The 14,545-nt window shown below is 51.0% G+C and overlaps 2 protein-coding genes across 3 annotated transcripts; one reads left to right on the top strand and one right to left on the bottom strand.

The window, feature by feature from the left end:
* The first annotated feature begins 89 nt into the window (after positions 1-89).
* Positions 90-10,134, top strand: LOC105695319 (kinesin-like protein Klp98A). Of its 2 annotated transcripts, XM_012416795.2 has the most exons (16): positions 90-740; positions 853-922; positions 1,304-1,414; positions 1,915-2,031; positions 2,107-2,352; positions 2,418-2,590; positions 2,732-3,131; positions 3,204-3,491; positions 3,789-4,202; positions 4,554-4,751; positions 6,336-6,455; positions 7,073-7,174; positions 7,259-7,396; positions 7,462-8,496; positions 8,582-8,854; positions 9,004-10,134. In XM_012416795.2, the coding sequence occupies exons 1-16, from the start codon at positions 694-696 to the stop codon at positions 9,247-9,249; spliced, it is 3,978 nt and encodes a 1,325-aa protein (XP_012272218.1). In that variant the 5' UTR covers positions 90-693; the 3' UTR covers positions 9,250-10,134. The 2 variants fall into 2 exon arrangements, with proteins under 2 accessions (XP_012272218.1, XP_012272219.1); XM_012416796.2 differs by lacking the exon at positions 6,336-6,455.
* Positions 10,135-10,471: 337 nt separating this feature from the next.
* LOC105695321 (presenilin-1) lies at positions 10,472-12,761 on the bottom strand. Its single transcript, XM_012416797.2, has 7 exons — positions 12,427-12,761; positions 12,105-12,361; positions 11,825-12,034; positions 11,535-11,755; positions 11,189-11,479; positions 10,858-11,108; positions 10,472-10,777 (listed from the first exon to the last, which is right to left on the bottom strand). Exons 1-7 carry the CDS (start codon positions 12,556-12,558, stop codon positions 10,622-10,624), a joined length of 1,518 nt encoding a protein of 505 aa, XP_012272220.1. The 5' UTR covers positions 12,559-12,761; the 3' UTR covers positions 10,472-10,621.
* Positions 12,762-14,545: the final 1,784 nt, after the last annotated feature.

Here is a 14,545-nt window from a genome sequence, read left to right as displayed (position 1 = left end):
GTACCGTTCCAATCGTCTTACACGGGAGATGGTAAGTTTGTATTTATCGAACAAGTTGGAGGATTATCTGGTGTCGGTGTAGGGACGGTGTAATTAGAGATCTTAGTGCGTTATGTTACCCGGGTAATACGACCGAAAATATAATCGATGATTAAATTCTACGAGAATGATCGAGAATTGAGTTTTTATTCTTTTTTAAAAATATTCAAGTTATTTTCAATAATTTCAACAAACTATGATTGTTAATGCGGACGGGAAAATTTCATTGTATTCCTGGAGATTATAGCTTTTTGAACTTCCAATACCGAAATTTTGATACTACCGATAATCGGGCAAGCCGCGATCAATTTGCTCACAAAAAGTAACTCACTTTTAAGAGTACTTAATGGTACCATTTCCGTCGATAAAGACTCGGTCGGTAATGTCGGGGTTCTGCAGATGGCAGCAGCGCGTGGGCGGTCGAACGCTGCGGGCAGGGTACGGCGTCGAGCGGTGGCGCCGCTCGCGCCGCCGCTGGTCAGCAGTCAGTCCGAAAGGGGCAGCCGCGGTGAGAGGTTCTTCGCGTCCAGTAGCGCGAGCGCGAGCCAGCTGGTGACGAGACGAGGAGTCCCTCGCGGAGCAATGTCGCGAAAGGAGCGACCGGACTGAGCAGCGCGCAGAGAGTCGGGCCGGAGCGCCGACGAGACGTCGATCATGGCTTCGGTCAAGGTGGCCGTCAGGGTCAGGCCCTTTAACAAGAGGTGAGGTCAACCGAGTGACAGCGGCGCTCTCGAGGCCTCGCCCGTGTCGGAGAGCCGCGAAGGGAGAAAGGTAGAAGGGAAGGTTTATCGACTCGGCGCTTTCCGATTTCAGGGAGCTGGCCATGAACGCGAAACCGATCGTGCAGATGGACGGCAAGAAGACTCGCATTTTCAATGGCAAGGTAAGGCGTCGCGGCCCGCTGGACGCGGCTAAACGTGGCGACGTCGGTCGGGTACCGAGCGCCGCCCGGCCGGAGAAAGCACGGACCGTCCCGCGTCGCTGCCCCTCGACCGTTTTCGATCGAGAGCGGTCGAGAAGGATCGAAAACGGTCGCCGAGAGATCGACTCGCGCCGCGTTACGTCACGACTCCCACCTACGCCCCCGCCGCATATTTATCGCCTTCGATTCCTCCTCTTCCGCTCCCCTCTGTGTCTTTCCGTCCGTTAGCTCCTTTTATTGCGCTAAGGACGACCGGAATTACCGTTCGAACTGTAATCGACGTCTCTTTTTTTTTGTATACACGTTGAGCGAACGCATTGGTCATTGATGTTTCTTTTCCAGCCTCTCGGTAACTGCAGGGACGTCGAGAAGGAGAAGTACAAGGACTTCACCTTCGACCACTCCTACTGGTCCTTCGACCCTGCGGACGACAATTACGCTTCTCAGGAAGAGGTTGGAGCCCGTGATATACGTTGCGTACCGTTTATTGCCCGCCGTAACTGTGGAATTACCTGTCACGCGAGAAAAAAAAAAAAAATTGCGCCTTTGCGTGGCGCACGATTAACGTGAGCTTGTTAGAAACCGAGCGAACGATAGCAGCGACGAGGTCGCTGCCGTCGGTTTCTGGCAGGGCTGAAGGTTTCTGGGTGGGATGGTGAGAATGGTAAATTTTGCAGGGAGGGACGGACGAGGGGGGAATAATTTTTAGAAACTGCTGACGTTGATTGGCGCGCCTACCCGTCGGGGGAAGGTAACCGAATTAGCGAGTAGTGAGTAGAACGCGGACGGAAAGAAGGACCGGGACGGATGCAAATAACCTCGCGTTCGGCAATGACCAATCGGTGGTTTTATTAATAGGGGATCAGGAACTAATCGGAGCGCGAGACCAGGTCGGCATTCGTGACCTGGAATTCCGAGTCGACTACCATGCTGAGACGGAAATGTCCTTTCAGGTATTCTATGACCTGGGTACCGAGGTGATCGAAAGTGCCTTCGAGGGCTATAATGCCTGCGTCTTCGCGTACGGACAGACGGGATCCGGGAAGACATTCACCATGATGGGGTCTCCGGTAAGCTCGGGATCGCCTCGCATTTGGGTAAAACCATAAGCTCTGGTTAGACATAGAATGACCGATGTTTCGCAGGAGGCTCAAGGACTGATACCCCGGATCTGCAAGACCCTGTTCGCGCGAATGGCCGCGGGCAAGGAGAGCGGAGCGTCCTATAGAACGGAAGTGTCCTTCCTGGAGATACACAACGAGAGGGTGCGCGATCTGCTCAGGCCAGACCAGAGTGCGATGCACTCTCTCAGGGTAAGGGAGCATCCCAAACGGGGACCCTACGTCCAGGACCTGTCGAGCCACCTGGTCTACGATTATTCGGACATCCAGGTATGGTGCACGATGGCTTTTGTATAATGTACCTGCCTAAAACGGAGGCATCCTCTCGTCTCCAGGAGTGCATGGTGAGAGGCAACATCCACAGGACCACGGCCAGCACGAACATGAACGACGTGAGCAGTAGGAGCCACGCGATATTTACAATCACGTTCGTGCAGGCGGGCTTCTCCGAAGGAAACATGCCCTCGGAGACGGTCTCGAAGGTGCATCTCGTCGACTTGGCCGGAAGGTAATTTCCCGGGGCCGATCGGGTACCTCGCCCTCGGGCGCGATGGGTGGTAGCGGTGGTGGTGGCGGTGGTGGTGGTGGCGGAACGCGTGACCCTCGAGTACCCTCGTCGAAGATGATTGTGGGGTCACCTGATTTTCAGCGAGCGGGCCAACGCGACCGGAGCCACGGGCCAGCGGCTGAAAGAAGGTGCGCACATTAACAAGTCCCTCGTGACTTTAGGTTCTGTGATATCGGCCCTGGCCGAGCTTAGCTCGGCCGACTCGAATTGTTCGAAGCGCAACGTCTTCATACCTTACCGGGACAGCGTGCTCACGTGGCTCCTCAAGGATTCCCTGGGTGGCAACTCGAAGACCATCATGATCGCCGCGATCAGCCCGGCCGACTGTAACTACGGCGAGACCCTGAGTACCCTAAGGTACGCCAACAGGGCCAAGAACATCATCAATAAGCCGACCATCAACGAGGACCCCAACGTCAAGTTGATTAGAGAGCTCAGGGAGGAGATCTTGAAACTGAAGTCCTTGATCGGCAAGGAAGTAGTAAGTATCCGAGACACATCCTCTAGTTCATCAGGGGTTGAGTGGCTTGCTTTACTTGCCTTCCTCGTGCAGAGTGTCGAGAGGCCGCCACCGCAGCTGCTGCTAGCACAGATTCACGAGAAGCAGGAGCAAGAGAAGGTGCTCACGGAGGAGTGGACGGAGAAATGGAGGGAGACGCAGCAGATCCTCCAAGAGCAGCGGGCTCTCGGTCTGAGGAAAAGCGGCGTCGGCGTGGTTCTCGACTCCGAGATGCCGCACCTCGTCGGTATCGATGACGACCTCCTCAGCACCGGCGTCACTCTCTATCACCTGAAAGAGGGGAAGACGCTGGTGGGCACCGAGGAGGCACCGACCACTCAGGTGAGATTCATGGACAAAGTTAGATGCACTAGGATGTAATAGCCTGTGTCCACGATGCTAGAACTCGGTCGCAGACCTCGGATCGACATTATCAAATGTATGAAACTAAGTCTAGATATAATATGGCATATGGCATGGTATTGGATACATGATATGTAAATGGCAACTAGTATAAAAAAAAATGGGACGAGATGCATTTTCATCCGAGATCTCGAACCGAAATCTAGCTTCGTGGACCCTGGCAGTAACAAACGATAAGGTACCTTGATGGATCACGATCAATTGCCCTCTCGTCAGGACATCGTGCTAACGGGTCCGGACGTGGAGCCGGAGCACTGCGTCGTGGAGCTCGAGGAGGGAGTAGCGACTCTGCATCCGCTTTCGGCTCACTGTTGGATCAACACTGCTCAAGTTGACAAGCCCACTCGACTCTCCCAGGGATGCATTATCCTGCTCGGCAGGAACAACATGTTCCGCTACAACGACCCTGTAGAGGCGGCCAAGCTCCGCAAGGAGGGCGGCATCGGAAATGGGAATCTTCAGTCGACCGTGGTTAACCTCTCGCGGCTCTCTCTGCTGAGCTGGAGCGTTTCCGACTTACGAGTGTCCACGTCCAGTGACAACCTCCTCAACTCGAGTGAGGACCTCGGAGCGCTGGAGGAGCTGGAACAGCAGAAAGCCGCGCTCGTTAAGGAGAAAGAGGACTTTAAGGCATGATACCAATTATTACATAGATCTTGTAGGCCCCGTTTACATTGGCAGAGATAGTAGCAGAGTGCCAAATCGTTTGAAACTTCATAACATGAATATGGAGGCTGTAAGGAAGGTCCCGATACCCCTGAAATGTAATTACCTTAAAAAATTTGTTTATAGATATTTTCATAATTTTATGTAAAAATTTGAAATTTCACGCTTGTCAGGACCTTCCTTATAGCCTTCGCGTTTACGTCGTAAAGATTGAAATAATTCGGTACTCTCAGCGCAGAGAAGAGCTTCGTGAATAATTGACCTCTCAGATGCCACTTCCATATCCCCTTAACATTGAATGTGTTTCCGTCCCAGAGGGAGCAGGAGGAGCGCGAGGAGAGATGGGCCGCCCGGAGAGAAGCATTGGAGGGTGCTCAGAGGGAGCTGGAGCGCGAGTGGGGCGCCCAGTGGCGCGAGTGGGCCGAAGCCATCGCCACCCTGGAGTCGCGTCAGCGCGAGCTACGTGCCCGGCGCCGCCTCCTCGAACAGGAGCGCCGCGACGAGATGACCCAAGTAAGTGCGAAGGATCCGTCGTCCGGCCCGTGCCTAGAGCATCTAGCCCCGACGAGGTACCGACTCTGTCTCGTCCTCGTCGTCGCGCTCGGCCTCCTCCTCTGCCTGTCCGGCAACGTCATCGTCCACTCGCACGTATGCCCTCTGAGCATGTGAGAGCGGGCCGGGGGCGACGACTCGCGCCGACGAGCGCGCTTCCGCTCCCGGAAAGGAGAGGTCCGCTTGCGTATTCATCGCCGTCGGGACGCTCGTGACCGCGCGCGGGCCGTCGCTCGGCCCCGCCCCGACCACTGTTACGCGAGATGCGCTCTCTCTTCTCTTTGTTGTTCGTTAATAAAATCTCTACGGAAACCGATTGGCCTTCGATCTTGCGTCAAGCACGTCGCCGCTCTCCTTGCACTGGACGCTCGTCCCTCTCTATCTGGCTCTCGCACGTAGGTACTCTCCACTCCTGCTCGCAGCACCGACTAAAATGAGAACGACCATATGTCACGCACCGTTTCCTCGCGGGTTTACGTCGCTTATTAAGCTACTTTCTCACCTCCTGCGTCAGAGCAAAATTGCAGGAAAGCGGGACGCATCAGATTGGTTGGAGACGGCCAGATAGCCATCATGGGCGACGCCGTAAGAATCGAGAGCCGATCAGGGCGTTCTGATGCTGGCGAGTTTGCGGCAGGGCAGCGAGTGATAAAGTAGCTTAAGGGGGTGTGAAACTTGCATCTGTGGGATCATTCGTTCATGGGAAACTTATCGCCGAACTGGACGCACCGATTCGCTTCAAACATTAAAGCGCGAGTATGGAGGCTATAAGAAAGGTCCCAACGCTCATGAAATTTCATTTTGTACAAAGTTTTCAGAATTTCAGAAATTTGTCGGAAACCGAAATCTCACGGGTGTCACGACCTTCCTTCTAGCCTCCACACCCGCGTTGTAAAGTTTCAAACTCGGTACACTCGGTACAATCGGTACACTCGGTTCGGGGAAAGGTTTCAAATGCGAGACCTCTTCGACGCCGCTTTCACATCACCTTAAGGTGTTATGAAAGTGACATATGTATACAATAACCTTTTCATATCACCTTAAGGTCCGCATTTAACGAACGTGACCCGGGCTCTCGTCGGTCCGTCGTAGGTCTCGGCGTTTCTTCGCGCATCGGGTCGACTAACACCAGGTCTACCGAAGGTACGGTACCGTCTTTACTCCCCTGCTTGATGAACCTACCCCAACGAACGTCATCCACACATGCGTTGCACGATATCCACCTGATACCTCGTTCACAGTTTCTTTTCTCCTATCTATTCGTTATCGTTAGTATCTTGGTATGTCGTTGGCGGGACTCGTTGAGCCCCCTGAATGAGAGGTCCCGCTGGAGGCGGCCCGGCGACGACGGTGGTGACGCCGAGACGACGACGACGACGACGACGGCAAAATCGGTCCCGCGTCCCTCCGGCGCACCGCCGAGCGGCCATTCTTCCCGTTTTGTACCCTTATGATTTATTATATGATTACCGATTATTTCGTTTAACCGACCCGTGTGTGTGTGTGTGCGTGCGTGCGTGCGTGTGCGTGTGGGTATGCGGTTAGGTAGAAAGTTTGTGTAGGGAAGTCGCCTCGCTGCGCACCACCCTCCAATCGAAGCAGCGTCAGTTCCAAGAGTTGGCCAGCTCCCGGGACCGGCCACGGGATCACCACCTGTGGGACAAGGTAAGAGAAACGCACTCGCGTGGCTAGTTTGACTTCATTTTATGTTCATCTATGTCGTTAACGCACCTGGACCGCGACCGCGTGCACGTGGCACGGGCTGAAACTGCACGGCAGACGCTTGATCCTGAAGGAGACCTCGAAGAGGCGGCGTTTCGCTTCCAGGGTTATCACCGACGCGATTGCTCACTGCACGCAAAATACAAAATGGAGACGACAGTATTTTTCTTGCTATTGCTAGAAATTCATTTGCTGATTTGGCAAGGATTTTTTTAATTTTTTTTTTTCTCCTAAAGAAAACTCTTTAGTGGTTACATCCGCGGTTCGAGATAATTGCATATATTTTTTACGTTGGCGCGATTATTCCTATAGTAAGAGCAAATGTTTGGCGGCAATGCAGCCCTTTGCTAAAAGTGTTTTTTGGTTTTTTTTTTTCGTGTGGTTCTCGAGTGTAGACGCGAGATTGAAGGATATTGAGCAATCGGGTTGGTGAACCGAGGCGATGAAAGCTTTCTTCGAGGACTCTTAAGGCCCTTACTTGCACTCCACGAGGAAGAATAAGGAAATATTAGAGAAACGGATCGATGGCGAACGGGGGTTGAAGTGGCATCTTTTTACAGACTGATGACGGTACCGGCAGCGATGGCAGTTTGCCTGAATCCTGGTCCGGTTTGGGTGATGAGAGGTCCCTGCGAGCCATGAGGGAACTCGTCAATCGGCACGTAAGTGTCAAGACCTTGAATGAAGTTAACATGATTAATCTAAGCTTGAAGATTCGATCCCCTAATTGACTATTTGGATTACAGAAGAAAGAGCTCGCTGCGCTGGAAGCTGAGCTGCGGAACAAGGTGAAGTTCTTGAACGACCACCAGTCCAAGGTCGACGAGATCGAAAAGGAGCTGACGGAGGTGGCGGACAAGCAGCGAGAGATCTTCAACCTGAACGTAAGTCCTGAGCGAATACATCGGATTTTCTGGGTGTGCTTATCGAGACGAATTTGCAACCGCAGCTGGACCCTGACATAGCCAAAGACAAGAAGTTGATGCTGGCGAAGCGCACGCAGGAGCAGATACAAGAGATATCGAAGAGGAAGCGAAGTCTCTCCCTGAACTTGAAGCGAGCCTTGCCAGCTTCTCCAGGGGGGCGGTCGTCGAGTAGCGGAGACACGGTGTCCAGCCGGGACCTGAAGTCCTTCCAGGACGCGTGCAATCGGAAGCTGAAGATCGCCTCCGCCCTGAGTTTGCTCTGCGACTACGAGGCGACCAGTTCCGCCGACACGGCCGAGACCTCCTTCCACACGGCCAAGGAGGACTCTCTGGAGTCGCGGCTACCATTTCTGGATGCCCAGGATCACCTGGATCTATCGCCCTTTCCTGAAAACGAGCGACTCGATTCACAAGATGTCGGGAGAGATTCCGACCTGGAAGACGTAACGAGAAACACAGGGTCGACCGGGAGGAAACCTGCGGACGAGGAGTCCCTGAGGAGCAACGAGGCTAGGCTTGAGGAGAGGTCCTCGGGAATAGGCACCGGTGACAAGGATTGTCTCGAGGACGTCGCAGACGAAGCCTTCCTCGACCTCGAGCGACTGCGCGAGCTGTCTTCCAGGGAGGAGTTCTCATCTCGGCGCAACGAAGCGATGAGGGGACTCGATCGACGCGTCGCGCGACAGAGGATGCTCGTCATGAAGTGCCTCGAGGCCAGCACGCCCTCCAGGGACGACCTGGACCGCCAGATATCCGCTCTGCAGGAGCTGCAGCGACAGCAGATCGAGCTGGAGGTCTTTCTTCTGGAGGAAGAACGTCGTGAGCGGAGAGAGCTCACTGCAGACCGTGACCTACTCAACTTGGAGTCGCATCCGGTTGTCGAGGCGATTGCCGAGGTTGCTTCCAAGGTCGACGTCGAGCCCGAGTCCGTCATCGAATCGTTGACACCAATTTCCAATTCGCGACCCAAGTCAGGGACTTTATCCGATGCGCCACCAGTCGAAGCATCGCAACGGAGCTTCTCTCCTATCCGGGGGTTCTCTTCGGTCTACCTCACCGTTAGTACAACTATTCATGACGATTTGACACGAGGGTTCTCTTACGTTTTGTGATCACTGCTGGTTCTTTTTTCTTTTTTTTTAGAGCCAGCATCGCGGCGATCGCCTGAGCAGTCCTTACTCCCTGACGATCACCAGGTCGCTGCCTTCGCTGGTAGGCACCGAGGGCGACGACTGCGACAGCATCGTTAATGCAATCGTCAGCGTACCGTCGTACGTCGTCCGAGGAGCTGGGACCTCCAGCCATTATGAATACGAGGTGCGTGTCGTCACACAGGACGATAGCTGGACCTTGCTGAGACGCTATAGGCGGTTCCGGGAGCTCTACAGCTCGATGCGGCAGAAGTACGGCAGCAAGGTAAACCCTGAATCTGTAGAGCCCCCCTAATCTAGTTGCCTACCTACAATCAGAATTTACATTTGTACATAAATGACATGGTAATTAGATCTGGGAACACATTTCCCTTAGCACGGCAATGAAATTATCCGCTTGGGTTATCTAATTAGGTGACGGAGATACGGTTCCCGCCGAGGCAGGTCTTTCCCAGGTACGAGGTGGTTGCTCGACATCGTAGGAAACGACTTGAGGAGTATCTTCGTCGGCTGATCCGCATTTGCTCGGAGTTGCCGAACTGCGAGCCGCTTTACAAGTACCACGGCAACCTGAGTAATCTCGATAAGCAGTCTCTTCTAGAGTTTAGCTCATTTTTCAGACGCGGGACCTTCGAGAGCAGTAAGTACGGCACTAGTTAAAAGCTGCGCCTCGAGATCTCGATACAGTTCTGAACCCTTCGAAAACGTCGAGCAAGTCGAGGGCGAAACGACATCCGGAGAAAGGTTCTTGTTAACGAGAGTACTTATTAATTATATCTGTATAAACGAAGCGACGCAATCGAACGACATTTTTTCGCGTCAGAGTCGCTAGTGACGTTAAGATGTCGTTTGCTCATATTAAAAGCTTGCTTGAGAAGCTCTCTTGACGATTCCGCGTCGAGGTTCTATCTTAAAAAGAGCCGCGAATTGACGGACGACCTAGTGGATTCGTTAAAATTCCGGACGTTACGTTGATTGAATTTATAACGGAGGTATAAAAGAAAAGGGAACGTTCGTTACTGGATGCGGCAGCCGAATTACGTAGGAAGAGTCGATGGTAATCGAATATGTCCTTTGCAATGCCGCGATATATATATATATTTTTTTTTCCGTTGATCTGCAGTACCAATCAGGGACCTCGACGGTTATTCCAAATGTGTAAAAGTATTACGGCTACTAAGTTATTCTGCACGGAACCGTATATCGTTATTAAAGTTCTTCCTCGTAGAGATAAAAATAGGCTGGTAGTTTTCCGCAATGGCATCGAAGGCAACGTTTGGGGTTCCAGGGTTGAATCTTGTCAATGCACGTTACGTTCTGCCGTTGCGACTTCCAGACGTTGTTTAACGAAGATAGACCTATTGTCTGAAACGAAGTGTTATATTCTCGCGCTTTTAGCGAACCGAAAGTCGTACCTAATATCTATAAAACCGACCTTGATAGATCTGAAACCCGATGTCACGGTGCGTTAACGGGCGCTTACTGATTGATAACTGTACATTCCGAGGTGTGATTCCTCTCAACACGTATCAGCTGTAAAAAGGTTATTCATCGTTGCTTTTTATGCCCGATTCTTAAGATCTATATATTTTGTACATGTACGGGGTACAATAAACTGCCGCAAGAATATTAAAGTCGTAGCCTCAACTTGAAGAAAACGAGGGTGTAGAATACTCCCAAGTAGGTTTATCGTGTCAATTGAATATTCTTACTCCGTTCTCGGCATTTTGTTAGTGATTCTCATTAATCCTCTTTAACCTAATCCTTTGGCGGCAATAACAATGTTGCATGAAGGTGGAATGAGTATCAGACGCTGGGTGCATTTTCTGGTGCAAACGTTCACGTCTGCTTAAGACCAGACATTCGAAGTAAAGTCGCTGACTGACTACATATCGATAAAACTTTATATAAAATCGACACTGAATATACAGTCCAGACGTAATAAATTAGAAAAGTTAGAGAAACGCAGATGACACAAAACGGAGTCGCAACTATACTCACTGTCTGAATAATTGTTCAGATTTAATTAAGTCTAAATGAATACTTGCTCGCTGGCTAAACTGTCCACAAACGGTGCGACTATGTCGCGCGTGGCAAAGTAAAATATTAAACCAAAAGTTATGGAGATCGGCAAAGCTGGCAGTGCCTTTTTAAATATTGCCAGAAGTAAGAGCGTTAGGCACAGGCCCTGAAAATAAAAATGAGGAAATTGGTCAGAAATAGATGTATCGGAAGAGATTAAATATTAGAAGACGATGGTTAACTCACTATCAGGATGGCGACGAAGCATGCCAGCGTTGTATTCCAGTCACCATAACTGGAGGCTTTTCCTACCAATACGCTGTAAAATATGAAATCTCCGAGACCCAGCTTGACCCCGCGCTCTTCTTCTGTAAGAGAGACCTGTTGGGGATTATCAGGACGAGTTTCAGTTGTACGATACTCCGGAGGTTGACGTCTCGAGTTCTCCGTGGAGGCGTTTTCTTGGATTTCCTGCGCTCTCCTTGTACTGAGATCAGCTGGACGTAATGATAAGATTAGATAATGTAAAATCCAGAATGAAATTCAATGAAGAGATCGGAAGGGAATTGTATATTACCATGCGTCTCAACCCATTCTCTAGTGAAACCTGCTTCACCTTCTTCGGTGTCTCCGGATGGTGGATCGGTTTGATTTTGCGTTCGTGGTTGTGCGGGTGATGCCACATTTTCAGCAGTGGAGGCGTCTCCACTTGCCATTGTTACTTCTGCATATCCAGCGTAATTCATAGTGAACATGTACATGATCGTCGAGGAGTAAATCAAAGCGGGAAATATCGTCTCATTACGTTCCTGCGCGATCTCCACGAGAATTCTCAAGGGTCCCTTTGGTGTCAGCACCGCCACAAGATCTAGGGTTGTAAGTTTTTTAACAACTGAATTGAATAAGACAATTTCTTCACTTACCCCAAATGCTGATAACGGCAAGGACTACCCACGCAGTCCACTCTGGTAGAAACTTTATGAAAACAAGGGCCATCAATGCAGCTATCACAATTAAGTATGCCTGTTGCAGTGGCAAAGGTCCTTGCCAATGGATACATATCATTCCAACCACACCAAAGTTCCATAGAGCAATCGTTAGCGTGATGAGGTCCATTGGAATGTTGTAAGCCTTCAGCACCTCTCTGTCAAAGTAAGATCATTTTCTATGGTGTATACAATTAAGGGTTTTAAATTTTATGGATTCCACTTACTCGCAAAACAATATAGAGAATAAGAAAAGTAGCATCAAGGAACCTGTAATCAGCCAGGCTTGTATCACCTTATAGAACCTATATTTGTATAAAACGATGAGTATTACGGTCATGCAGACAACGAGAGCCATTAGTATAAGGGAATTGGCAATTGCTTGCCAAGCTTTTGTACTCATATCGTTACTTTCTTCATGAAACGGAGTATATGCTCTGTAATGTAATAGAACATAAATCACTCTATTTAAAACACGTAACAGAGGTTGAGTTATAATATACATACAAATATACTCCTTTGGTTGTATAGAAGTTAACGGAGCCTATAGTGGCCACAACGACGAGCATACAAAGCGACACTGGTAGGAACAACCTGATGACCTGCGTCGCTCCATACTTTAATTCCCGTTCGTCATTATCTTGTCTGGAATCATTAAGTTCTCCGTCCTGACCTTCCATTCTGAGATCAGCTCTGTGGGATGAGTTATCTGTTCGTAATGCACCTGGTCCTGCGACACATACCTCTGGCAAGTCATTTTGCGCCTGGAAAAAGAGAAACAGGTTAGCTACATAATTTGCAGACAGAGGTTTAAAAGTAGAAGGAGCACCTCATCTCGGTTATGTCTTTTGTAACGACGCTGACCCGCTGCAAAGCCTGTCCTGTCCAAATTCGCTTCCGCTACATAACCGTCCATCAGGCTCGTGTACTCGTTCGCCGAATCGTAATCACTGTCGGACATTCATCAATTTCTTGGTAATAATAATGTAAATGGATACCTCTCCCAAATCGGAAGGGATTATAAATTCGTGATTCGCCGTTCATAAACTTCTGTCAACCAGGTTCACTCGAATCTGGTTTTTTGTTTATACATTTCCGAAAACTAAACAATAACCTTTAATCAAATTCTATGTGGTCGACAGTGGTCGATTCTACGTCCAGAGCAGACCAGAGAATAACAATAATAACCAGAGATGCGTTCAGACATGAGTTGGGAGATTGCTCACGGGCAGGATCGTGTGATCGATTCCTGTGCTGCCCTCTGGTTTCGTACGTTAGCTTTCACCGTTTTTTGCCCCCAAGAGCGGCGCAACGAATTTCTGATAGTAGCTCGCGCACTCGCGGTGGCGGTACCATCTACCAGTCGCCGTTGGCGGCTCCCGCACGCACGCACGCACGCACGCGAGATTTCGAACGTTTCACGATCATTTTGAGAGCGGTTTCCAGCGTTTCCGAGCGTTATCGATCGTTTTCGCGCGTTTTTCAAGTGTTTTCGAGCCATATCGAAGGCCGTACAGTGCGGTTGCGTGTTGTTAAGTGCAGTAGAGTGCCGGAGAGTTGCCGCAGAGTGCCGCAGAGTGTCGCAGAGTTCAGGAGAGTGCCGGAGAGTGCCGGAGAGTTGCTGTAGCGTGCCGGAGAGTGCCGTAGCGTGCCGGAGAGTGCCGGAGAGTGCCGGAGAATGCAGTAGAGTGCCGGAGAGTGCCGGAGAGGGCCTCAGAGTTGCCGTAGAGTGCCGGAAAGTTGCCGGAGAGTGCCGTAGAGTGCCGTAGAGTGACGGAGACTGCATTCTCCGGCAACTCTCCGGCAACTCTCCGGCACTCTCCGGCACTCTGCGGCAACTCTTCGGCAACTCTCCGGCACCCTCCGGCACTCTTCGGCACCCTGCGGCGACTCTCTAGCTCTCTCCGGCACTCTATGGCACTCTGGGTCAACTCTCCGGCTCTCTTGGGCAGTCTGCGGCTCTCTACGGCACTCTCCGGCACTCTGCGGCACTCTGCGGCAACTCTTCGGCAACTCTCCGGCACCCTCCGGCACTCTTCGGCACCCTGCGGCACTCTCCGACACTCTCCGACACGCTGCGGCAACTCTTCGGCACTCTACTGCACTTAGTAACACCCGACGGCACTGTACGGCTTTCGATAAGACTCAGAAACACTTGAAAAACGCGTGAAAACGATCGATAACGCTCGACAACGCTCGAAAAATGATCGAAAACGCTCCAAAACACTCGAAAAACGCTCGAAAACGGTTGAAAAACGCTCGAAACCACTCTGAATATCTCCCAGCTCATCTCTGCTAACAGTGCCCACGTCCTAGATTTTATTGGTAGTCACTCTAACCACATATCATTCCTTACCATCATATCACCACCACTCACCCTCTAACCAAATATTTCCCCGCTTAGTATGGACACGTACCTTATCCCACAGAGATGAGTTGGGAGATTTCTTACGGCGTGTGGGTTTTAGAATCCTGCTTCTGTCGGTTTCTCAGCTCGCTGAGAAGTCGATGGAACCAGGTCCCTATGCTTTGGCGGGTCCCAAGCGCAGCGGCCTCCACGTGGTGGTACTGGGGGGATCGTGTGCCATCCTTAGGGCATCCTTAGGGGATGACACACGATCCGCGAACTAGCTGCAAGGTAGTATTTTTAATGAGATAATCGCATATTACGCATATAGAAATGTTAGTATTGTGTAAGATAAAGAAAAAATGCAATCCGCTCTATATCGCAGTAAGCGACTGCACCTGCTGCCTGTATTCTACACCAAGGGGGAGTACTGGACTCCGATCGCGCAATCTTGCACGTAAGCAATCCCCTAACTCTTCTCGGATGATAAAGAAGTGCGCGGTGGACCATAGAGCTCAGAGATGAGTTGGGAGATTGCTCACGGAAGGGATCGTGCGATCGCATCCTGTGCTGCCCTCTGGTTTCGTACGTTAGCTTTCAC

The sequence above is a fragment of the Orussus abietinus genome, unplaced genomic scaffold (genome assembly GCF_000612105.2).
Source record: "Orussus abietinus isolate OABI.00-Male unplaced genomic scaffold, Oabi_2.0 scaffold156, whole genome shotgun sequence".
Classification (NCBI taxonomy): Eukaryota; Metazoa; Arthropoda; class Insecta; order Hymenoptera; family Orussidae; genus Orussus; species Orussus abietinus.
Note: the sequence above shows the minus strand (reverse complement) of the source record. Positions and strands in the feature narration are given on the sequence as shown.

Bases quoted from the DNA above. Each gene is read 5' to 3' on its own strand.
- LOC105695321 (XM_012416797.2), bottom strand. From the start codon at position 12,558: ATGTCCGACAGTGATTACGATTCGGCGAACGAGTACACGAGCCTGATG. The intron at 11,480-11,534 runs GTAAGTGAAGAA...TTACAACCCTAG, and splicing joins TGCCGTTATCAGCATTTGGG to ATCTTGTGGCGGTGCTGACA. The intron at 10,778-10,857 runs GTGAGTTAACCA...TTTTATTTTCAG, and splicing joins GCTTCGTCGCCATCCTGATA to GGCCTGTGCCTAACGCTCTT.
- LOC105695319 (XM_012416795.2), top strand. From the start codon at position 694: ATGGCTTCGGTCAAGGTGGCCGTCAGGGTCAGGCCCTTTAACAAGAG. The intron at 923-1,303 runs GTAAGGCGTCGC...TTTCTTTTCCAG, and splicing joins CTCGCATTTTCAATGGCAAG to CCTCTCGGTAACTGCAGGGA. The intron at 7,397-7,461 runs GTAAGTCCTGAG...TTGCAACCGCAG, and splicing joins GAGAGATCTTCAACCTGAAC to CTGGACCCTGACATAGCCAA.